The sequence below is a fragment of the Cannabis sativa genome, chromosome 9 (assembly GCF_029168945.1).
Source record: "Cannabis sativa cultivar Pink pepper isolate KNU-18-1 chromosome 9, ASM2916894v1, whole genome shotgun sequence".
NCBI lineage: Eukaryota > Viridiplantae > Streptophyta > Magnoliopsida > Rosales > Cannabaceae > Cannabis > Cannabis sativa.
Window position 1 is genome coordinate 1,062,649 of NC_083609.1, and position 24,178 is coordinate 1,086,826.

General features: G+C 33.3%; 2 protein-coding genes across 5 annotated transcripts; one reads left to right on the forward strand and one right to left on the reverse strand.

Annotated features, from left to right (window-relative positions):
- The first annotated feature begins 7,395 nt into the window (after window positions 1-7,395).
- On the forward strand, window positions 7,396-12,160 carry LOC115722369 (protein RDM16). Of its 3 annotated transcripts, none has more exons than XM_030651567.2 (7): window positions 7,396-7,780; window positions 8,763-9,379; window positions 9,502-9,786; window positions 9,873-10,301; window positions 10,390-10,584; window positions 10,664-10,824; window positions 11,101-12,160. In XM_030651567.2, exons 2-7 carry the CDS (start codon window positions 8,774-8,776, stop codon window positions 11,978-11,980), a joined length of 2,556 nt encoding a protein of 851 aa, XP_030507427.2. In that variant the 5' UTR covers window positions 7,396-7,780; window positions 8,763-8,773; the 3' UTR covers window positions 11,981-12,160. The 3 variants fall into 3 exon arrangements, with proteins under 3 accessions (XP_030507427.2, XP_030507425.2, XP_030507428.2); XM_030651565.2 differs by having other exon boundaries at window positions 7,405-7,762; XM_030651568.2 differs by lacking the exons at window positions 7,396-7,780; window positions 8,763-9,379 and having other exon boundaries at window positions 9,502-9,585; window positions 9,668-9,786.
- Window positions 12,161-13,756: 1,596 nt separating this feature from the next.
- LOC115722595 (probable glucan endo-1,3-beta-glucosidase A6) lies at window positions 13,757-15,876 on the reverse strand. 2 transcript variants are annotated; one of them, XM_030651837.2, is made up of 2 exons: window positions 15,777-15,876; window positions 13,757-14,992 (listed from the first exon to the last, which is right to left on the reverse strand). In XM_030651837.2, the coding sequence occupies exons 1-2, from the start codon at window positions 15,826-15,828 to the stop codon at window positions 13,965-13,967; spliced, it is 1,080 nt and encodes a 359-aa protein (XP_030507697.2). In that variant the 5' UTR covers window positions 15,829-15,876; the 3' UTR covers window positions 13,757-13,964. The 2 variants fall into 2 exon arrangements, with proteins under 2 accessions (XP_030507697.2, XP_060959884.1); XM_061103901.1 differs by lacking the exon at window positions 15,777-15,876 and adding an exon at window positions 15,541-15,614.
- Between the last annotated feature and the right edge of the window lie 8,302 nt (window positions 15,877-24,178).

The following is a 24,178-nucleotide window of genomic DNA, read 5'->3' on the forward strand; positions in this document are numbered from 1 at the left end:
TGAAGATTATGCATCATCGATAAAATATTGCATATATCCTGAAGATTATGCATCCTCGATAAAATATTGCATATATCCTGATGATTATGCGTCCTCAATAAAATCTTGCATATATCCTGAAGATTATGCAAACGTAATATTCATTATATAGTTGATGGATATATAATGAAAGAGATGAATACATATTTATATATATGTTCTTGTATTCTTTGAGGACAATGAAAAGTAATCTAATATCGATATAGATTTTGACAAACATTTCCTGAAGTAAATGTTTTATATTTATCGAAGAAAAAAAATGATTGTATTTATGTGAATACAACTAAAGAATCATTGAAAATGATTATTATTGATGCAATTTTATAGTGGGTTTTGAATACCCAAAAAGAATGTTAAGAAAATTGCATTGAAACATCAAAGTATAAGAATAACAATGAGCATGACTAATGTTATTTTAATACATGAGGCATGTATTTATTGTTCATCATTCCCTGTAGAGAATGATACAAATTGAAGTCAATTACTTTTAAAGATTCCTCGTATTAGTCATGTTATTATACATTGTTATTACTTGCAATGTTGGAAATTATTGAATCTGACATATATTAAAGATTAAATTTTGCATACATCTTGGAGACTATGCAGAAATTTCATTCATATATTCTTTGAAAATATCGTAAAAGAAATTGTTGAATAATTTCTTATATTTTTATGGATGAACAAGTAATAAATTTTTAAGAAATTTATAATAATGTTCTACTTGTTCAACGTCATTCCCCGAAGTGAATGTAATGATTTTAAATAATCAATGACATTATTTACTACTCAAATATTTTAAAAAAGTGGAAACAACCAAAAGATGAGATACCACACACAATCAAAGTGCATGAAATCTATATATCATGTGTGGAATTGAATAATAGTGGTCGCGTACCTGTAGTACGGACACACTTATAATCAAGATAAAAGTATACTTGATTATTTAATAGAATGTGATTTGTACAAACTTATTGTACATTTAGAATATTTAAATATCATTACCTAAAGAGAATGAATAGGCATGAAATTCTATTTCAAAGAATATAGATTTCACATATATTGGTAATGCCAGAAGCAAATTAATATATACATATTTTATTATTTTTTGAAATCAATAGTTTCAAACTATTGTTGGTACATGATATGTAAATATATAGTTACCATATAATTCAGTTTGCATATTCCCAAAAGTGGATATATAACTTACTAACATTTGTTAGTGATCCAATATGATCAAAGTGATAAAGAATCACAAAATGATTATTTGAAAAGCTTCCTGAAGAAGTCTTACATACAATTGCTACTTGGAGTAGTAAAATATATTTGTATGTACCTAGATGTATAACTTTTATCTAGTTATAAAAGTGATAAGAAATAACTTATTATATGTACTGGTTGTACATTTAAATATATAATATATCAAGTCATGGTAATTAGACTGATGAATAGTCTAGACGACTTGTTAAAAAGATACCAGGAAACATGAATGATATATTATGGTTATATCTATTTGATCATTATAACAACATGATGAAGTTGTCATGTACATTTTATATTATACACATCATTGAATTGATGATAGTGATTCCTGAAGAAATATAAAGTTTGATAAACATAATAGTGACTCCTGAAGAGTGTATATGTTTTGGAGAATAATATAATTATATTATTCGTGTATATAAAAATGAAACTTGTAATGATTATGTTGTAATGAATTTACATTACATTTTGAAAGTTTTATTGAAATACAAATTATAGTGAACCTGAAGTTCATGAATTGAATTATTTTGACATGATCAATCATATGTAATAAATTGTCAAAGAATTTGACTAAATTTTGTTGAAGAACCAAAAGATTCTTCTCATTGTTATTTATAAGGCTCAAAAGAAGAATGTGCATATATTTGCACATAGAAAATATTTAAATTATATTTTCTTAACAATCTTGAGCCATTGTTAGATTTTATTGCATAGTTTCTTATCGATGTGATAAGATTATATAATCATGCATTTACAAAATGTGTAAATTTATGTATTTCTAATTATACACGTATGACTCATTCTTAGAAATGAATTAAGTTCATAAGGATTGAACTTGAAACTGAAGTTTATTGAACCTAAAGCTCAATGTCATATAGTATATATGAGTTTAAACAAATATTGATTCATTGTGATATACTGAAATCCCTACAGGTATATTAATATTATTAGATATCACAATTTTTAAAAATTCTCTCGATCAGGGGGGGAGAAGCAGTTGGGATGATGATAATTTTTGAAAAATGATCCTTGCACAAAGTATATAAGAACAATATAGTTCAAAATGATATATACCAACTGCAAATCAATATTACTCAAAGTTGAGATAGAATGAGTTGAAAACGCCTGAAGCGTAAATGAACAATGTAGAAATTATTAATAAATGTTCATTTGATTTGCCCTGAAGTTGTTAAATCTAGAGGTACTCATGGAGATACCTTAATGTTATAAAGTATTAAAATGATAACCGTGATGAAAACGGTACTCGAAAAGACTCCCAAGAGAAGTTAGACATAACACATTTGATCATAATTGAATCCCTGAAGTGATTCTATATAGGTACCTATAAATGATAAACATATTTGAAAAATATGTAATTTAAAGAGATCTCTATAAGTTATGTCAATATGGGAGGAAATTATCATTTATTGAAATTTTTGTCGACAATAAATATTGAATGTTTGCATATGCAATAAACTAACATGAGATAGCAAGGATCATGGTATTAGATTTGTCGAGAATCATCGACTTACATTTTGATTTTTGGCCAAAATATTATGACGCAATCCAGGCAAATTTACTCACATAAAGTGAAGTAAGACCTGTAGGGTGTGCAAATAAATATTTCTAATGAGAAATTTGCATATATGTATTTGTACATAATGAATTGTTGTACAAAGTTTGCATATACATGAGATTGATTGAAGTAAGGCTTAAATATTGAGAAAATATAATCATGATTTGATTATAGCCTGGAATATATTTTATGAGGATTTATAAGCGTCACATAAATGTTGCAACAAAAGGTTATTTATTTGGAGCTCCTAATGTAGTGAGAATTTGAAATAAGCCTTATCTAAAAATTCTAGAAGAATTTAATACATGTCTTAAGTGATATAAATTCAAAGTCGCGCGCACTATATGACAAAGATCTTTGTATGAAATAAAGACATGTAAGTAAATTATTGTTTGAAAAATACGTATGATTGTCTATGCAATATAAATACGTAAATTATACGTTGTGATAGACTCTTGAAGAGTTTTTGATTAATTGAAGAACAAACTTTTATTTCTTTTGTATTTCGAGAAATATTAATGTATAAAGTTTGTTCATTAGTATTGAAGTCCTGAAGTACTTCATATGCATCAAGAATTATAGATATATGATCATTTGATATGGAAATTAAGATCATACAACAAGATGGAACAAATATGTGGTCTTGGAGTACCATCATTGTCACAAATGAAAATTTGTAGTACCATTAATGTGTTATGTTCATATCTACTTGAAATTTTAAATTTTAGTATGAACAAAGTTGTATACACACATGAATGATACAATTAGTTGGATAAAGACTAATGTTCCACGAACCCCTCATCTATAATTTAGAAATCTATACATACTCTGGAAGAGTTATAGAAAATATATGATCAAAAATTGTATATGGTGATATTTTAAAAGTGATAACAATAATCTTATGAGATCTATTATCACCAAAAGAATTATGGATCATATGTGCATGAGGGGGAGACATATTTATGTTGCACTCTTTTTCCCTTAGTTCAGGTTTTGTCCCACGGGGTTTTCCTGGCAAGGTTTTTAACGAGGCAACTTGCAAATAGTTATGAATATGAAATATATATTGTACTCTTTTTTCCTTAGCTCAGATTTTGTCCCACTGGGTTTTTCTGGCAAGGTTTTTAACGAGGCAACTATAAATCATGTTAACATACTTGCATTTTATTCACAAAGTTATTACCAACATCAACATTTGAGAAGACGGCAGACAAGATCGAAATTCGTCGATCAGAAGATCTCCACAAATGCCTAAATGAGGGGGAGGGAGTTAGTTTACACTATACTCTTTTTCCTTTGACCAAGTTTTCAGCAAGATTTTTAATAAGACAGCTATTATGGACATCCAAGGGGGAGTGTTATAAATATTATTAATTATGTGGATGTCCAAATCTTTTATTTATTGTCATTAATTGTAATCAACATTCCTCTTTTCCTTAGTTTCCCTTTTTCTTAGTTTCTTAATATCTCACTCTTGTATTTGTATAAATAGGGGTTCACCCCATTGGAATAAACAACTCAGAAATTCTCATTCACTTTCTCTTTCTCTCTTCATCTTCTTCTTCTTTCTTCTCATCTACTTTATATTATTTTATATTATTTTATAACAATATCTATTTTTATAAGTTATATTCTCATTATGTGCATTAAGAAGTCTAATTTTAATGATTTTTGTAAAGTTATATTTGGTACTTTGATTATAAAATAAAGTATATATCAATTAAAATTATCTTAGAGTTATATTTAATTAATGTGTAATAAAAAAGGGTAGTTTTCAACTTATCTCATAGTCAAATACCAAAAGAGTTTAGAGTTAATATTATTTTTGACCTGTGTTTCTTAAAACTTACTAGTTGGGTCATTTGTGGATTTTTCCACCACATACTCAATTTTTTAACTTTTTTATTTTTTCTATGGGATAGAATTTTTTTAAAAAAAATACTATGTTTTTCTAAAAAAACACTTTGTAAGTTTTATACTGTATTGTGTAAAATTTTCAATGTTGTTCCACAGTTATTTCACTGTTGTTTTAATTGTTCTGTTTAGTTGTTTTACAGTTGCTTTATAAAAAGATAGTATTTTTGTACAAAAATCTCGTGTGACAGTAACTAGATGATACCTTAAATTTATTAACAGTTTAGTAGTTTAGAAGGTTTTACCGCCAAAATTTAAGCTTAGAGGGTTGAGTGCAAGTAAAACGATAGTTGGCAGGGTTTAGTCGCCAAAAATTCATTAGAATATAATTTGTTTGGTCCCAAATATATTATTGGATAAAGGTTTTACTGTACTACGTACTTAACCATGAGAAAAAATTAGACTAAAAATGTGAAAAAAATAACCTTCCATTGGTTCATCTTTATAACATATACCTTAAAAACCTATCATTTAACTTGCCACTAAAATTTACAAAATAACCTCACCTTAATTTACTCTATGTAACTATAGTTATTTTTGCAACCATACAAGATCTATTTGCTAATAAAAAATTTCATAAGGTAATTTTACAAAATACTTCCAAAAATATATATATATATATATATATATATATTGTACTCAAAATTTGAAAAAAATAGTCTTTTGTTGGTTCATCTTTATAACATATAAGGAAATTTGCGGCATAAATATCTTATATTTTTATATTTTACACTTAAATACTATTTTTTTCGACAAATTAAATACCATATGTTAATTTTCATCCATTTTTGTTAATACTATTCCATTAAATGCTGACTATGTTTATTATAATGACACGTGTTAGTGTATAATTTGTCCACGTTTATTTTTAATTAAATTTTAGGAAATTTTCAGAAATATCATTCTTTTATGTTTTATTTACAATATTACAGCCTGAACTTTTTACTTAGAAAAAGGTTAATTAAAATTTTTTCCCCGAACTTTAATATGTGCCAAATCATGCCCTTGAACTTTTAAGGCTGTTAAAAATCCCCTGTAAACTATTAAGATTGTTGAATTTAAGGATTTTTGTCTAATTTTAGTAAGAAAAGTCTAACATTAATGAAAATTCAGATGACATGATTTGACACATGTCAAAGTTTGAAAGACATGATTTGTTAAATATCAAAGTATAGGGAGCATGATTTAGTACTAGTCAATCACTAAATTAGTAAAATTGAATGAAATTGGACAAAAATCCTTAAATCCACCAATTTTAAAATTTTTAATGGCTAGAAAAGTTCAGGGGCATGATTTAATACATATCAAAGTTCAGAAGGCAAAAATCCTAATCAGCCTTACAAAAAACTCTTGTAAAATTTTAAAATTATAAAAATACACTTTGCTCAACAACAAGTAAAAAAGAAAAAACAACTAAAAAATAATGAAAAATTAACCTCACGATACTATAAATCAACTATAAATGTAATATAAAACAACAAAAAATAAACCAGAAAAACAACCTCATGATAATATAACTATAAAATAACCAAAAAAACTAATTCATTATGTTTACTCAAGAGGAATTTTTGTACATAAAAAAGTTCTAAGAGTCAAAATAAATTTTTTTCAATATTGTTGTATTTTTATAAATTTTTTCATATTTTTAGTTTACTATATAAATTTTTCTTTAAATAATAAACAGATAACTAAAACATATTCAATCTATTTTAATAAGGCTAATTATGATTTTTAGTTCCTGATCTTTGATATGTACTAAATTATGTCCTTGAACTTTTCGGTCGTTAAAAAATCCTCTTGAACTATTGACATTGTTAGATTTAAAGACTTTGGTCTAATTTCATTCAATTTTGCTAATATGGCGATTGTCTACATACTAAATCGTGCCCCTAAACTTTAATATTTATAAAATCACGCCCCTTAAACTTTAATATGTACCGAATTATGCCCCTAAATTTTCATCCACATCAATTTTTTTTTTAATAAAATTAAACAAAAAAAGTTCAAGAAACATAATTTAGTACATATAAAAGTTCAGAGACAAAAATTCAAATTAAAAAAAACCTAAATCTTCTATAATAAAATTAGACAAAAGTCCTTAGGTCAAATTTTCTTTAGTAAAATTAGACAAAAAAATTTTAACTAAAAAAATTGAAAAGATTTAATTTGGTAAAGTTTTCAAATAAAAATTCAAACAAGCCTAAAAATAATAGGGTGATTCTACAATGCATCCCCTTAAAAGGGATGTATTGATGCACCCTTAACTTGTTTCGGCATCCAGAAAAAATTTTTAATCTAATTTTTTTTTTTTATATTCATGTACGTTATAACTATTTAAGATATCCTACAAAATTTTGAAAAATTCGGAATAATTTACAATATAGAAAATAATGTTCAAACGGTCTATTTTACACGCGTATAAAATAAAATAGTCACGCGTGCAACACACTGTTTGGACATAATTTTCGGCGTGTTAAACTTTTTTAAATTTCTTTAAATTTTGCAGGATGTCTTAACCATGAGAAAAAATTTGGCTAAAAAATTATTTCGGATGCTAAACCAGATAAGGGTGCATCAATATATCCTTTTTAAAAGGTTGTATTGTAGAATTTTTCAATAATATTAAATAAAAAAAAAAAACCTAAATCTTCATCATCTTCTCTCCCGAGTCTCCTCCACTCTCTCCCACTCTTTCTAATCGCTACTTTTCTCTGCAAAACCCGGTGCCATCTCCGGCCAACCGGTTCGTCTTCCAACGATCCGAACCCAGCCCCAACTGCCCAACGATCCCAGCCCCATTTCCGACGACAACAACCCCGACCCTTCCTTGGGGATCAGCCCCAAGATCCTCAACCTCGAGACCCTCAATTCTCATTTCCCTCTCTCTCTCTCTCTGTCAGTCACTGCCAGCCGCGGCAACTCCGGAGTTCCAAGGGTCTTCAATCGCGATTTAAGACTATTTCGAACTCATACGTATGTAGAACAAAATCCGTGAGTTCTATTTTTTCTAACCATTACTTGTTTTACTAATATTTTCATGCTATTATTAGGGTTTGAATTAATTTTTCAGTTGCATTAGTTTAATAGACTTGAGAGAAATAGTTCGTATGAAGAAAGAAGTTGATTTAAGTTCTCAGAATTTATCGAATAATAGTTTTACTTTTTCCATTTCTCAGATTATATATCAAAATATTGTGTTTACAATTTTGAATGTATTTTAGGGTTATATGGTAATGCTTTTCTTGAAATGAAGTAACTATTCGTGTGTTTTTAATGGGGCTGATACAAATTACTGAGTATCAATTGATAGAAATTAACTTGGGTTTTCTTGTTTGTTTCTGAAGATATCCATTACTATCATTACTACTTAGTTCATTTCAGGTAATTTTTGTATGCTTAAGTATCCTATTATATTAGGGCATTATGAGGTATCAAAACTTGATTTATAGTGTTGTATGCTTGTATAGTGCTGTATATTTTGTTCTAAAATATAGCTGTTGTTTTTGTTCATAGTAGTGAAAATGGTTGCTGTTGACTAGAATAAGTATTATATTAGGCTTTTCCATTAGTTGTTTTTTTTTTAAACTAATTATTAGTTTGAACAAGTTTTGATATCTTTTGGGTTTTATGTTTTGCAGATTTTTCTTTTTATTGTACTTTGCTAGGGTTGTGGCTCTCAATACTTGTAGGGGTTGTAGTTTGTTGTCTTGTCAAAGTTTTCAATGAAACCAAAGTGTGCTTTAAAGTTCTTAAGAGATGCTTCTATTTTTATTTCTGTTTGATTATAATTTTAATATAACTGGTCCTTTCTAAGCTTATGAAGTAATGTTTCTCCAATTTAAAATATTTGTGTTTTTCTTATTAATTTTTATATTAAAAAAAACATTATGTTTGGCAATCCTAAAAAAGTAGGGAGAAAATCTATTATATTCATTTTTTCTTTAATTTATTCATTCTCAATGCTCAATCTCAGAAACCCTAGCAATGGAGAAAGAGAAGACAACGAACAAGCGCACCCGGGAGGAGCGTGACCATCGGAAGCATCGCACCCGTGATGCTGATGACAAAAGGTCTTCTAGAGACCTCGATCATGACCATCACCACCGCCACCACCGCTCGGACCGCGACCACAAATCCCGTCGAGAGTCGAGACACGAAGACCGCGAGGGTTCGCGAGAAAGAGAAGGGAGTCGAGATAGGCCCTACGATCGCGAATCGAAGCGTGAGAGGTCGTATGAGCCGAGGATTGATGAAAAGGCTAATCATCATCGGGAATCAAAGCGCGAGATGTCTGAAGAGAGGGAGGCGTCTGTGGAGAGGAGACATAAGAGGAAAGAGAGGGGTACAAGTGAGGATAATAGGGATGGGGATGGTGAGAAGAGGGCTAAGGTTTACGATGATGGGAGGAAGGAGAAGAGGCGGTTAGAGGATAGAGCTGAAGAAGATGAGCAAGAAGATAATGGGGGTCGCCGGAGATTTGAGGATGGACAGTTGAAGGAAGTGAAAGAAGAAGTTGCTCATGTGCATTTGGATAATTCTCAAACCCCTGCTGGGAATGGTAAAGAGAATGGGAATGGTTCACTGGGCAATGTGAGTATTCTCTTGCTTTTCATTTTCCTTCTCGTTTGCATTTCTTCGTTATCCTGGATTTTTTTGTATATCATTTTGATTGTTTGCATGTTGGGATGTGTTTTTACATAATATTTTGATAGGTTGCTGCGCCCGAACCACTGGTTATGTCATCAGGGAGTTTACCTGAAACCTCTTTCACCCCTAGTCATCCCCTTCCTACCAAGGTATCTTCGATTTCTACAACACATGAAAATAAGGGAGTTAGTATTACCAGATCTCATGAGGTTCCTGGAAAATCTAGTACAGATGGGACATCTTCAACTGCTGGAAAAAGTACAAGTCTGTCTCTTGATGCTTTAGCAAAAGCTAAGAAAGCTTTACAGATGCAGAAGGAATTATCAGAGAAGATGAAGAGAATTCCCCTTGTAAGTTTTCAGTGAATCAAAATCAATGTTCCATTTCTCAAAGTCCCATCATTTATTGATTGTGTGTGTTCCTTTCCAATGTGTAGTTGAACAAGGGTGTTGGTGCAAGTTCAGAAAATAGCCGAAACTTTGGTCCAAAGGAGGGGTTGAAGCCTGGATCTGTATCATCATCAACCTCTGCTACAGCTATAACCGAGGCAACATTGAATTCCTCAAACCATGCTTCTGGGAACCCTGCAAGTGGCTTGGCTACTTCTGCTGGTCTTACGGCCATTCCCAACTATGAGGCTGTAAAACGTGCACAAGAGCTAGCTGCCAGGATGGGATTTCGCCAGGACCCAGAGTTTGCTCCTTTAATAAACTTGTTTCCAGGACAGGCTACAACCGATGTAGCTGCTGCCCCCCAGAAGCCTACTAAAGCTCCTGTTCTTCGCCTTGATGCTCTCGGCAGGGAAATAGATGAGCATGGAAATGTTGTGAATCTGACTAAACCAAGCAATCTCAGCACCTTAAAGGTTTGAAATCGACATTTTGGAGGAATTGTTAATTGAAATTCTAGGTCATATTGTTGGCTAGCATATAAATACAATCTCTCAATTGCAGGTTAACATTAACAAACAGAAGAAAGACGCATTTCAGATACTTAAACCTGAACTAGATGTGGATCCAGAATCAAATCCTCATTTTGATTCAAGTATGGGTTTGAATATAGCTAAAATCATGCGGCCTAAGAGGATGAATTTCCTCTTTGTAGAGGAAGGAAAGTGGTCTAAAGATGCTGAGCATATAAAATTGAAGGTACTACTCTCTGTTACATTGAGACCTCACATTCTGATGTCTGTGCTCTCTAATAGTTATTTATTCAATATTCTTACAGAGTAAATTTGGAGATGCACAAGCCAAAGAGCACAGAGCAAAGCAGGCACAGTTAGCAAAGGCAAACGCAGCTCCTGATATAAATCCAAACTTGATAGAAGTATCTGAGAGAGTTATGACAAAAGAAAAACCAAAGGAACCTATTCCTGAAGTTGAGTGGTGGTAAGTTAATAGGGTTCTCATGCATTTGTGTGGTATGCTTTATGGTACATTTAGGGCATTATTATCCCCTTTTTTTTTGCTTTTGGCTTAAAAATGAGTTATTTCTTGGTGATTCGTGTCATATATAAATTGTAGATGCTTCTGTGTTGCCTGTACAAGATTTGGCCCTTGTTTTTCCATTACCTTTCTTAGAGATTTTAGCGATTTGTCAACCAAATTAAATCAATTTCGGTTGAGTGCTCTCATTTCTAATTATAACTGCTATGTGTATGTCAGGGATGTGCCTCTTTTGCACTCTGGTCTTTATGGAGATGTTGCTGATGGTAATATTTCGGATGGTATATTAAGGCTGGAGAAAATCACCATCTATGTTGAGCATCCTCGTCCTATTGAGCCCCCTGCTGAGCCAGCTCCTCCCCCACCTCAACCGCTCAAGTTAACAAAGAAAGAACAAAAGAAACTCCGTACACAACGGCGATTGGGTAGGGAGAGAGAAAGGCAGGAGATGATTAGACAAGGCCTGATAGAACCTCCAAAACCGAAAGTTAAAATGAGTAATTTGATGAAGGTTCTTGGTTCTGAAGCAACACAAGATCCAACTAGGCTTGAGAAGGAAATTCGTAGTGCAGCTGCTGATCGTGAACAAGCTCACATAGACCGGAATACTGCACGGAAGCTCACTCCCGCTGAGCGCCGCGAGAAGAAAGAGCGGAAGCTTTTTGACGATCCAAACACAGTGGAGACCCTAGTTTCAGTTTACAAGATAAATGACTTGTCGCATCCTCAGACTCGATTTAAGGTTGACATTTTTGCACGACAGAACCGATTGACTGGATGCGCTGTTATCGCTGATGGTATCACAGTAGTTGTTGTCGAAGGTGGAAGTAAATCCATTAAGAGGTACGGGAAGCTTATGCTTAGGCGAATAAACTGGGAAAACGCTGTGAAAGACGAGGAAGAGGACGAAGATGAAGAAGATGATAAACCTCCGAACAAATGTGTGTTAGTTTGGCAAGGCAGCGTTGCTAAGCCTACATTCACTAAATTTTTAATTCATGATTGCATGACGGAAGCTGCTGCCCGGAAGATTTATGCTGATGCAGGAGTTGTTCATTACTGGGATCTCGCTATTAATTTTACGGATGATCAAAACTAATTCGAGAGGCTGCTTCGATCAATTTTCCTTACATTTCTCTCTGCGTTGTGTTTGTTATTGTAACTGTTTCTTTCTTTTCTTAATGAGATGCTCAAGGGTCTTTTCTTTCAGAAGAAACACTTGTGTATTCATCTTGGTATCTGAATTTAGAGTAGACAAACTATTTTTGTTTGATGAGCATTTACTGTTTCTATGCATATATATATATATGTGTGTTTATACATAGCATCCATCACATCACCATACCACCCTCTTCACTGTTTTTTGCAGGCCATTCTTCGGCGGTTGCATCTTCGATGGAGTGCACCACAGTCCGGTTATGGCCGAGTTTTACAGCAGAGCCATTGTAAGTTATCGTTGACATTTAAGTCTTTGATTGTGCTTATTTTTTCTTTTTGATCTTAAAACACACTTCATTCAACGAAACTTGAGTCCACACATAATAGAGTTAGTAGAAACAAAGGGTTCTACATCCCTTATAGAAAGAAAACCGGTAGAACTGGTGGAGGCCGCCCAAGCGGCAAGCTTAGGGCTTCGGCTGCCTCATTCAATCTCCTGCGAATCCAAACCACATAAACATTCAAACTAGAATCTATCCTTGGTTGTGCTTAGTTTATGTCATATGTTTAATTGTTTGGTTAGGTTTTAGCCATTAGGTTGGCTTTTTATGCCTTTTATTAGCTAGTTTGTGCAATTTTATTGGCTTGTAAATTAACTTCCGGAGCTTGGTAATTTACAAGTATTTCGAGAGATTTGTCACTTTCGGAAAGATCCACCAAGAGGATAAATAGTTTTATCTCTTCTCTCTGCAAGTGAACTCGACCAGGAGAAGACATGGAAGGATAGGCGGAGCATGGCATGTTGCTCGAGGTTAAATTATTGTGGATGCATTTAATGCGGCATGGGAAAAAACATCTTACACATTACTCTAGAAAAACATGTTTGAAGGTTTAAAATCATAATTTTCTCATTTCACAATGTCCCATACATCATTTGACGGCGACATTGTTAGCTATCAAATCATTAGCAAGAGACAACTCTAGTCTCACCAAATGCCTATTACAAACCTAAGCACCTCATAGAGAATAGGCAATCATGTCCTATGTTCAAATTTAGGAAATTGTGCAAGACATGACTCATACAAACATGACAATAGTGATCTTTTTATTATCATTATGAGCCTATAAATACACCAATAATGCATGGAAGAAGGAACTTTTGGGAGATTTCTTGTTAGAAAACACTTATTTATAACAATGACTTATGAATTAAAGCTCATTAATGTCCCAATTACGTAAAAATTCTCTTCTATAACTTTCAATAATTAATAATTGTCGAAAACCTCGATCAACAATATATATTAATTATATTATTGATCTTTCAATAATACTTTTTTTTAGATACAATACATTTTTTTTTATTATGTGTTATAATGGCCCACCGAAAAATTTTATTCTTAAAAAAAGCTAAAAAAATATATGTAAGCAAATATTTTTAATATAATTAAAATAGATAATAAATTTAACACAAAATAATAAGATTTTTTAAAAAAATGATATAAATTAATTCTATTGATAATATATATTTTTTTTTTATGAAATTTCATATTTTATTAAATATTTGCTACATTTTAAATTTTTTTATTTTATAGATATTCTATTAGTGATCGGAAGTCACATCTATCAATTTTGAAGTTTTATTATCTAATTTCATAAATGTAAGAAAATCCTCAACTCGTAACTTTTTTTTTTTGTTTTTTTGAACTCAACTCGTAACTTTGTTACCTTTGATAATTTTCACTCGTATCGGTTTCTCTTATAAATAAATCCACACGTGTTGGAATACTATTTCATTTCCACACGCTCAGATAAACTTTCGCACGTGTACAATCCACACGTGCCAACACGGCCTATAATTGGCTCAATATATAAAGAAGAAATTTGAATACACCCACCGTTTCTATTCCGGTGTCGGTAAATGGATTCTACACCTTCGCCGCCGGCATTTTCCCGGCCAGATCGATCTCGTAGATTGGTGTTCCATCAGGACGGAGCAAGCCCCAGTGACGTTCAATTCCCGGTCCAGTCTTCAAGTTCTCATCGAAGAGAGCAAACAAGAAAGTCGGAATCTTTACCCCTGGACGAGCCGGTGTTCCGATCGGTGGTTTCGCGGTCAATCTGTGAATCAGATTCCGATTATAAGTTGCGGCATTGTATACATTCGCTCCCACCTGTTCAAAATCGCCGGCGGTAGGCCACCCTGTTTCGGAAATCAAAAGGGGGATTTTTGAAAACCCTAGCTTGGCCATTGCGAAATGCAACGAATCGAGCATTTGATCGAGGAGATTGGTGTAGATCAACCCTGTTCCTGGATCTGAGTAATGGAAATTAGGATTAGGGTTAGGGTTTAGTAAAGCGTAATTTAGGTTAATATTTGTTGGATTTGAAGACCAAGGAAAGTAAGGGTAAACATCAATGAAGAAGAAAGATTTGGTTTTGTTGAGAAATTGAAGCATGGGTAAGATTACAGATTCTGAAATATCTGATCGAAAAACCGAATTCGAAGGTGGAAAAGTTGATTGAAGAATATCCATAGCTAAAGGGGTTCCAATTCTGATATTTCTGATATTCAAAGCTTTAAGAGAGCTTCTAATGTTGTTCATGGCAGGTACTAAATCAAACCACATTACTTTATCTTGTTCAGTAGAGTAACTTAGAATTTCATTTCCAATTAGTAAGAATCTGATCATAGTTTGTGGATAGTAAGGAAGAACATTGTTTTGAACCCATTCATTAGCTTTACTTTGATTTGAAGCTAAAATTGAGATTTCATTGTTTGGAACCATAATTGAGACTTTTAGGTTTGTGCCCATAAGAAGTTTTAGGATTTCTGGGTTGGCATCATAGAGCTTTACTCCATCTGCATTCATAGATTTGATGAGCTCAATGGATTGGTATGGTGATGGAAGATTGTTCCCAAGTTGACCATAGTTTATGCCTAAAAGCTTTGCACCTGTTTCAAATTGAAGAAAGCATTGTTAATTAAGGTCTTCACTTCACTAATTACAAGCTTAAATAATGGTAAGTGTTTGTGTAATTTTGCTTTTGGGTTTAATTAAACTCACTTGAAAAACCAAGTTGAGAGATGATAAGAAGAATGAAAGCAAAAAAACCCCATTTGAGTTTTTTCTTTTTATATATAATCTTTAAAAGAAATTGATATAATGTAGTGATGAGAATTATATCTAGTTTTTGTATGTATATATATAAGTGGTCATGCAAGATGTTACATCTTAATGGTAAGTATTTGTATAATTTTGCCTTTTGCATTTAATTGATATGAGAGAAACTTACTTTTGAGTTTTTTGATATTGAATGATTTAATTTGAAGGAGATTGATATGAAATAGTGATGAGAATTATATCTAGTTCTTGTATATGTATATATATACATGCCTATAAATGGTCATGCAAGTGAATCTTTTGTTTTCTGTAGCTTAAACAATGGTAAGTATTTGTATAAATTTGCTTTTTGCATTTAATTAAAATGAGAGAAACTTACTTGAAAACCCAAGTGGAGAGATGATAAGAATAATGAAAGCAAAAAAATTCATTTGAAAGAGATTGATATGAAGTAGTGATGGGAATTATATCTAGTTTTTGTATATACGTATATATATACATGAATGTAAGTGGTCATACAAGATGTTACATATTTTGTTTTTCTATAGCTTAAACAAATGGTAAGTATTTGCATAATTTTGCTTTTTGCATTTAATGAATATGAGAGAAACTTACTTGAAAAACCAAGTAGAGAAATGATAAGAAGAATGAAAGCGAAAAAGCCCATTTGAGTTTCTTTGATATAATCTTTGAAAGAGATTTGATATAAAGTAGTGATGAGAATTATATCTAGTTTTTTTTTGTATATATATACATGGTTATAATTGGTGTCATGCAAGATGTTACATCTTTTGTATCTTTTATTTTTCTATATATGGTGGTTTCAATCATGTTCTTTTTTTAAGGTGTGTTAAAAAGAAAGAAAGATGTTTTTCTATATGAGAAAATGTTGTTTGATGAGTGGCATTTTGTAGAGGAATAATCCAAAAGAATATGACATGAAAGAAAGTTTGTATCTTTATAAGAGTTATTATTTCTATGGTGCTTTTGTTTATGTGTTTATATAATTTCAAATTCATATATAAAGGCTGCATGTAAATACATCCCAAGATTGTTTTTTTTAGTACTTATTTTTCAATGAGTTTTAGAGGTCTAGGAAACATGAATCTCAAGACTACATCACTTGACTTTGATTTTTTAGGCTTACAATAGTTTATTTTCGTTATTTTGGTTTCATGAGAATAAAGAAATTCAAAAGGTTGGTCATTGAAGAAAATGTATATAAGTGGAAATTTGGATTTTAATGGATGATTAGTAGGGGAATCACAAAGTCAAAATAATATTTGAAACATGATAATTTTACATTAATTAATATTGTAAAGAATGTAAGTGAGAAAGATAAATAAGGACAAAGTATGCACGATAAGAGGTTATAGCTGCACTCTGATAATCTCCTTTAATTTATGTTTATATTTGTTAGTTATGGTTAAAAGTATTGATAAGTGAAAGTTTTTTTTTTATTATTATTTGGATAATTATTGTTTAATTTTTTTTAAAGTATTTAGATATCACTTTAAAAGATTATCACTAAATTAAGAATTATAAAGATAGGAATAGAGCATTACAGTAGCCATATTTTTCTTGAGAAATGGTAAAAGACACTATTAGTGTGTCTATATCGTATTTTATTGGTGCAAATAAATAGTAAATTTCACATGATGTAATGTAATAATTTTTAATCCTTATAAAAAAAATGTAATAACTTTTATTAAATATCGTTCACTATTCATAAAGCGCAACATTGTGGTGGTGCTAATTAGGGTTAAATATTTGCACTTCAAAACCTACCCACTCGACAAATCTGCTCGACCCAAAAATAGGTTTTAAAAAAAATATTGAGCGGTTTTAGGTGTAACGGGGCTTCGGGTTTGAGGAATTTAACAATTCCAAAACCTGGGTTATATTCGAATTCTCTCGAAACTCGAACACACTTTTTAAAAAAAAGTTTTTAGACAACCCGATGCTGATGACGAGAGGGAAGTACTAACGACGTCACAAGACCCCCGACCTCCTCAACCCTCACTTTGGTTTGTACTTTTTTTCTTCTCGACCGCTCTTGCTCTCTTTCTCTTTCTAATCTTTTTTATTTTTTCTTATCATTTTCTGGTAGCAGTCTACGTTAATACCTTCAAAGTCACAAACTCTAAAATAAATACAGGATTAAAATTTTAATTAACCTAAAATTAATAAAACAACAAAGGAGTACAAATTTTAATCAATCACATGGTTGGAGATAGTTGATTTAACAATTCAAGTAAGATAAAAGTAATATATATTTGTTACCCTAAAATAATATTAGGGTAATCAACATTCATGTCTCTCTCTTTTGAGTGTATTGGTATGTATGTAACAGTGCTTATGTAAGTGTCATTTTTCGTCCCAGGTTATTGGCTGATTTGTGAGTGGTGAGTCTTGTTGCTGGTTGATCACAAGGTGGATTGTTTGTGAGTGGTTTGTTTGTGCCGTTTGGTGGTGTTCGTTATGGCATCCAGTAGCTATGTAATGGGTGATCTTGCTGAACAATATGAGAACTTTCAGATTGATGATGAAGAAGAAGGTGTTCTTATTGAAGGGGAGGCTGATGGTGAGGAACAGACCTTTGACGATAGATGGTGTCTTGTCGGAAAGTTCCTTACGGGACGATCTATTGATTTTGATGCCATGAGACATTTAATGGCATCTCTATGGCAGCCCGGTAAAGGTGTGTATGTTAAGGAATTAGAAGCTAATCTCTACCTTTTTCAGTTTTATCATGAGATTGATATACAGATGGTGATTGATGGAAGTCCATGGACTTTTAATAAGTTTCCTCTTATTTTTCATCGATTGAAGAGTGGTGAGAATCCTAGAATGGTTCATTTGCACAAACTTGATATGTGGGTACAGATTCATAACCTTAAAACTGGATTCATGATGGATAAAGTGGTGCGTAGTGCGGGGAGCTACATTGGGACATATGTGAAGTCGGATCCAAAGAATTTTGTTGGTGTTTGGAGGGATTATTTGAGGGTTCGTACAACAGTTGACATCGAAAAGCCGCTCAAGCGCCGGATGAAATTGTACAAGGAAAATGGTGAATGGATTTGGGCTATGTTTCAATATGAACATCTCCCAACCTTTTGTTTTATTTGTGGAATCATAGGCCATTCTGAAAGGTTTTGTGCTAAACGCTTTGATCAAGATATTGATCAAATTGTTAAGCCATATGGTATTGGCATGAAGGCGCAGATGAGAAAAAGGAATTATCAGATTGGTTCACAATGGTTGCGGTCTGGAACGGAGCAACAGGTGGTGGTGGAGACGCATGATGATCGACGATTGGATCAAGAAGAGTTACCTGGTTCAGCGACTAAGATCATGGAGGTTGATTCCTCATTTCAGGGTAATGGTATCAATTCTGGTGGTGATAATAATGGAAAGAATCTTAGCATTAAAAGTGGTGCTGTATCTAGCCAAAGAATAGGGAAAGAAAATCCCATGCAATCAGCTAGTACTGTTAACGTGGAGGATGATGGGGAAGATGTTTCCAAAATTATCCTAGACTCAAAAAGGAGGCGCATGGAAGGTGGGAATATTGGTGAAAATGATGATGTGGCAGATGGTGCGTGTGTGATGTTGGTGAATGAAGTATATGTTGGTGATGGGCCAAAAAACATGTCAAAGGTGGGTCTTGGTTCCCAAGCCCACCCATCATTATGAGTCTAATTACATGGAATTGCCATGGGCTTGGGAACCCATGGGCCATACAATTCATTAAGGATATTGTTATCCAAAAGAAGCCCATTTTGTTGTTTCTTTGTGAAACGTTGGCCAAGAAGGAGATGGTTGAGAAGCTTCGGATATGTATTGGTTTTGAAGGAGCGTTTAGTGTTGATGCTCAAGGGAAGAGTGGGGGGGTGGCGTTACTTTGGCGAGACGCTGAGGAGTTTCAATTAGTTAGATTCGGCTCTAACTATATTGATGGTATTGTTCATAGTCGTGACTATGGTGATTGGAGGTTGACGGGGTTATATGGTGAGCCCAATCGTAGCTTGCGTAAGCGTACTTGGGATCTTCTTCGTTCGTTGAAAGCTGAGTGTGAGTTGCCGTGGTGCATAGTTGGGGACATCAACAATGTTACTTCCCAACAAGATAAAAATGGAGGTAATCTTTACCCGACTTGGTTGATTAATGGATTTTGTGATGCTTTGGATGAGTGTGGTCTTCATGATTTGGACTTGAGTGGTTACCCTTACACGTGGGAAAGGGGGCGAGGAACTGATTCTTGGGTGGAGGCTCGGCTAGATAGAGCTTTGGTTTCACAGAGTTGGCTTGCTAAATTTCCTTTGGCCAAGCTATATAACATGGAAGTGTCCACTTCGGACCACTGCCCTTTACACTTAGTTCCTGTTACTGAGACCATTCATGTGAATAATAGAGTTTTTAGATTTGAAAATTCTTGGCTAAAGGAACCAATGTGCTTTAAAGTTGTTGAAGATAGTTGGGAATTGTCCTCCGGTCTCTCCATTACAGAAAAAATACGGGATTGTGGTACTGTTTTGCTTGATTGGGGAAAAGATTACACTGGTAATTTTGGCAAAAGAATAAAGGCTTGCAAGGCTGAAATTAAACAATGGAAGAAAGGGCGCGACTCTGAGTCTGTTGAGCGTTACAAAGCTGCTGAAAGTAACTTGAATAATCTTTATTTGCAACGAGAAATATTCTGGAAGCAGAGGAGTAAGCAGCTCTGGTTGAGCGAAGGCGATCGTAATTCCAAGTATTTCCATGCCAAAGCAACATCACGAAGACGTTCGAATGTTATTCACAAGCTCCAGAATTCTGATGGTGAATGGGTCGGCTGGGACGACGGTCTCCCTACCGTGATTGTGAATTATTTCCAGCATCTATTTATGCGTTCAGATGGTGATTACTCTTCGATTGTCAACTGTGTTTCCCAATCGGTTACTGCAGCCCAAAATAATTCGTTACTCGAGGAAGTAACTCGTGAGGAAATTAAAAAGGCGTTGTTCCAAATGCATCCTGATAAGGCTCCCGGACCTGATGGTATGACTCCTGGATTTTATCAAAAATTTTGGAGTTTAGTTGGTGATGATGTGGTGCGGTTGGTTCAGAGTTTCTTTGCTACTGGTGAGTTTCCATCTGTCTTGAATGAAACTAATATTGTTCTTGTTCCTAAGAAGAAGAATCCTGAACAAATGGGTGATCTTCGGCCTATATCGCTCTGTAATGTTCTTTACAAAATTGTCTCTAAGGTGATCGCAAATAGACTCAAAGTTGTTTTGCCGAATGTCATATCTTCCAATCAAAGTGCATTCTTGCCAGGACGGTTAATTTCTGATAATATTATGGTTTCTTATGAGGTTATGCACTATATGAAACGGAAGCGAATGGGTAAAGATGGGTTTATGGCAATCAAGCTTGATATGAGCAAGGCCTACGATCGAGTTAGTTGGGCGTTTCTTGAAGCTGTGCTTATTCGGATGGGCTTTAGTCCTAGATTTGTGGCTCTGATTATGTTCTGTGTGTCTACGGTGTCTTACCATGTTACTTATGGAGGAAGGAAGCTGGGTCCGATCGTTCCTGGTTGTGGAATCCGCCAAGGGGATCCTATATCTCCGTATTTGTTCTTGGTTTGTGCTGAAGGTCTCTCTTCTCTCTTATCTTTGTACGAGCAATGGAGATGGTTGACTGGGTGTAAAGTGGCTCGGAGTGCGCCTAGAGTCTCTCACATGCTATTTGCTGATGATAGTTATGTGTATTGCAAAGCCAATGAGGGTGAAGCTTCACATGTGATGCATCTTCTCCATGTTTATGAACAAGCATCGGGCCAACAAGTGAATTACTCAAGTCCTCGATCTTTTTCAGCAAGAATTGCTCGGTTGATACACGTACTAGGCTGTGTGGTCTTATGGGAATGATGGAGGCTGGGGACAACAGCTTTTACCTCGGCTTACCATGCATCTTGGGTCGTAATAAGAAAGCTATCCTGGGTTTTTTACAAGAGAAGATGAAAAAGAAAATTTTTAATTGGGAGAGCCGCTTCTTGTCAAAAGCGGGAAAGGAGGTTCTATTGAAGTCCGTTGCCCAAGCATTGCCTTGTTATGCCATGAGTGTTTTCCTTTTAACTAAGGAGATTTGCTCTAATCTTGAAGGTATGATGGCAAAGTTCTGGTGGAAGTCCCAATCTCGTTCGGGTTCAAAGGGTGTGACTTGGATAAGTTGGAAGCGGTTGAGTAGACATAAAACTGATGGCGGGATGGGATTCCGGGATCTTCGAGATTACAATCTTTCGTTTCTTGGGAAACAAGGGTGGAGGCTTTTAACAAATGAAGACTCCTTGGTAAGCAAGATTTATAAGGCTCGTTATTATCCTTCGGGTAACTTTCTTAATGCTACTTTGGGACCAAACCCAAGCTTTATTTGGAAGAGTATTATGGAAGCACAAGGGCTAGTCAAGGAGGGTTCTAGAAAATCTATTGGCAGTGGCGATAACGTAAGTATTTTGTTGGATCCATGGCTTCCCGACCCTTCTAATCCTTTTGTCCAATCTGATCATCCGGCCTTAAGGAATCAAAATATTTCTAGCTTGTTTTCGGTGCATTCTAAGAGCTGGGACTTTGATATTATCAATGATCTTTTTGATGAAAGAGATAAGAATCTTGTGTTGTCTGTTCAATTGAGTGGCTCTGCTACAGATGATCAATGGTGTTGGCATGATGAACCCAATGGTTTTTACACGGTCAAAAGCGCATACCGAAGGCTTCAGCAAGTTGCTGGTGTGAATGTTGCTGCTCAAGACCAAAGGATGTTCAAGGCTATCTGGAAGTTGGAAGTTCCTCCGAAAGTGCAGCACTTTTTGTGGCGTGCGTTAGTCGGATGCCTGCCTACAAAGTTTCAGCTCAGTACAAAAAAGGTAAATGTCGATTTGTATTGCCCTTTTTGTAACATGTTCGTGGAAACTATCAGCCACATCCTGCTAGATTGTCGATTTGCACGGAGCTGCTGGTGTGTTTCTAATGCTCCGACTGGTGTGAATAATGGAGATTTTAACAGCTGGCTCACTGCTCTTCTTGAGAATTACTCGGCTGCTGTAGTTCAGGAGGGAGCTTGTGTTAGTTGGAAGATTTGGTCTGTTCGTAATGAGCTTCTATGGAATAAAAAAACTTGTTCTGCTATGGATGTGGTCCGTTCAGCTAGGACTGTGCTTAACCAATATTGTTCTGCTCAAACTCAAAAGACGGGGGCGTTATTGATTGATGATATCAATAATGTAGATGAGCGGTGGAAGAAACCAATTTCTAATATGGTTAAGATTAATGTTGACGGGGCTATTTTTCAAGAGCAAAACAAGTTTGGTTTCGGGTGTGTCGCCCGTGATACGAATGGAATGCTTCTTGAAGCCATTTCTGCTTCTCGGTTTGGTGTGGTTAAACCAGAAATTGCCGAGACGATTGGCATTAAGGAGGCCTTGAGCTGGATAGAAAGAAAGCAATGGTCCAATGTCGTAATTGAAACTGATGCTCTGGTGGTGGTACAAGCTATTAATAGCTCAATTTTAATGCCTTCTCAGTTTGGATTACTTGTTGGGGATTGTCGGGCTTTAATTTCGTCTTTGAATAATGTTTCGTTAAAATTTGTTAAACGATCTGCAAATAGGGTTGCTCATTGTCTTGCTAGAGAGTCTTGTTTTTCGTCAGATTGTGTTTTTAATCAGCATAATGTCTCTGCTGGTTTCAAGTCTATTGTAATGGCTGAAAGTGTTTAAATAAAATTTTCACTTTGACTCAAAAAAAAAAAATAATATTAAGACAAAGCCATATTAAATGTGTAATTGTTTGTCATAGAAACTAGATTGCTATTATTATTAGACATGAATAGTGTCGAATACAAATATGAAATTAAAAATTGTTCAATGATTGATATTAAATTTGGTATTTAATTATACTAATAATAATTTTGACTGAGGAAGATATAAACATCAGTAATTTTTTTTTAAGAAATGCTAATTACAACCTCCTATTACAATCTCTTAGTTAATTTCTACGTCTGAAATCACATCCCGGAATATTTTTTTCATAACTGTATTCGTTATAGTTACAGTATCATCCCTGTAAATTTTTGAAAAATTTCGAATAATTTACCGTACCGAAAATAGAGTTTCTGATATACCACTTCAAACGTATTTTCAGTACTGTAAACTATTCGAAATTTTTTAATAATTTACAGCGATGACGAACACTCCCGTGAAAAAAAATATTCTGATATGAATTTTTGAACATAAAAGTTAGACTAAAAAATTATAACAAAAGTTGGACGATAATAGTCTACTTCTCTATTATTTCTCTGCACAACCACTTGCTTTTCTCTCTTTCTCATAAAAAAAAAAAGTACAAAAAAAAAATGCATTAAATGGGGCAATCCCAAGCTCTTCAATCAAATGTTAAAAAGCTCTTCCATCAAAAAATGTTAATAAATAAAAAGCTCTTCAATCAAAGAATTCATATAAAAACAAAGGATTTTGGTTGATAAATAGGGGACATGTGTCCCTCCAAATTTAATGCTATAGCTTCTTCTCTTTCCTTCTTCTTCTTCTTCCAATGTAAAACTTTTCTCACCAATCCCAAACAACACACACTCCTCTACTCTCAATCCAATGGTCACAAATTTTTACAAAGATCAAAAATTTAATTCATTAAAAATAAACAAAATCAAATAAAAAAAATATTGAGTGATTTTACAAAACACTCACTCATATATTTTACCTTTTCGTTGTGGAGAAAATTTTGTTAGTTTAATTTTTTTTTTATGATTACATTAAAATAATTTAAAATATCATTCAAAATTTCTAAAAATTCAAATAAATGAGTGTTTAAATATTTTATTTCTTAATATAAAATTAAAGAATTACACATATAATAAAAAAAATTAATATTATTTTTAGATTACTAAATTTTTCTATTTTTTTTAAAATTTTAAATAATTAAAACTTACAAAACTATATAAAAAAAATTAAACTA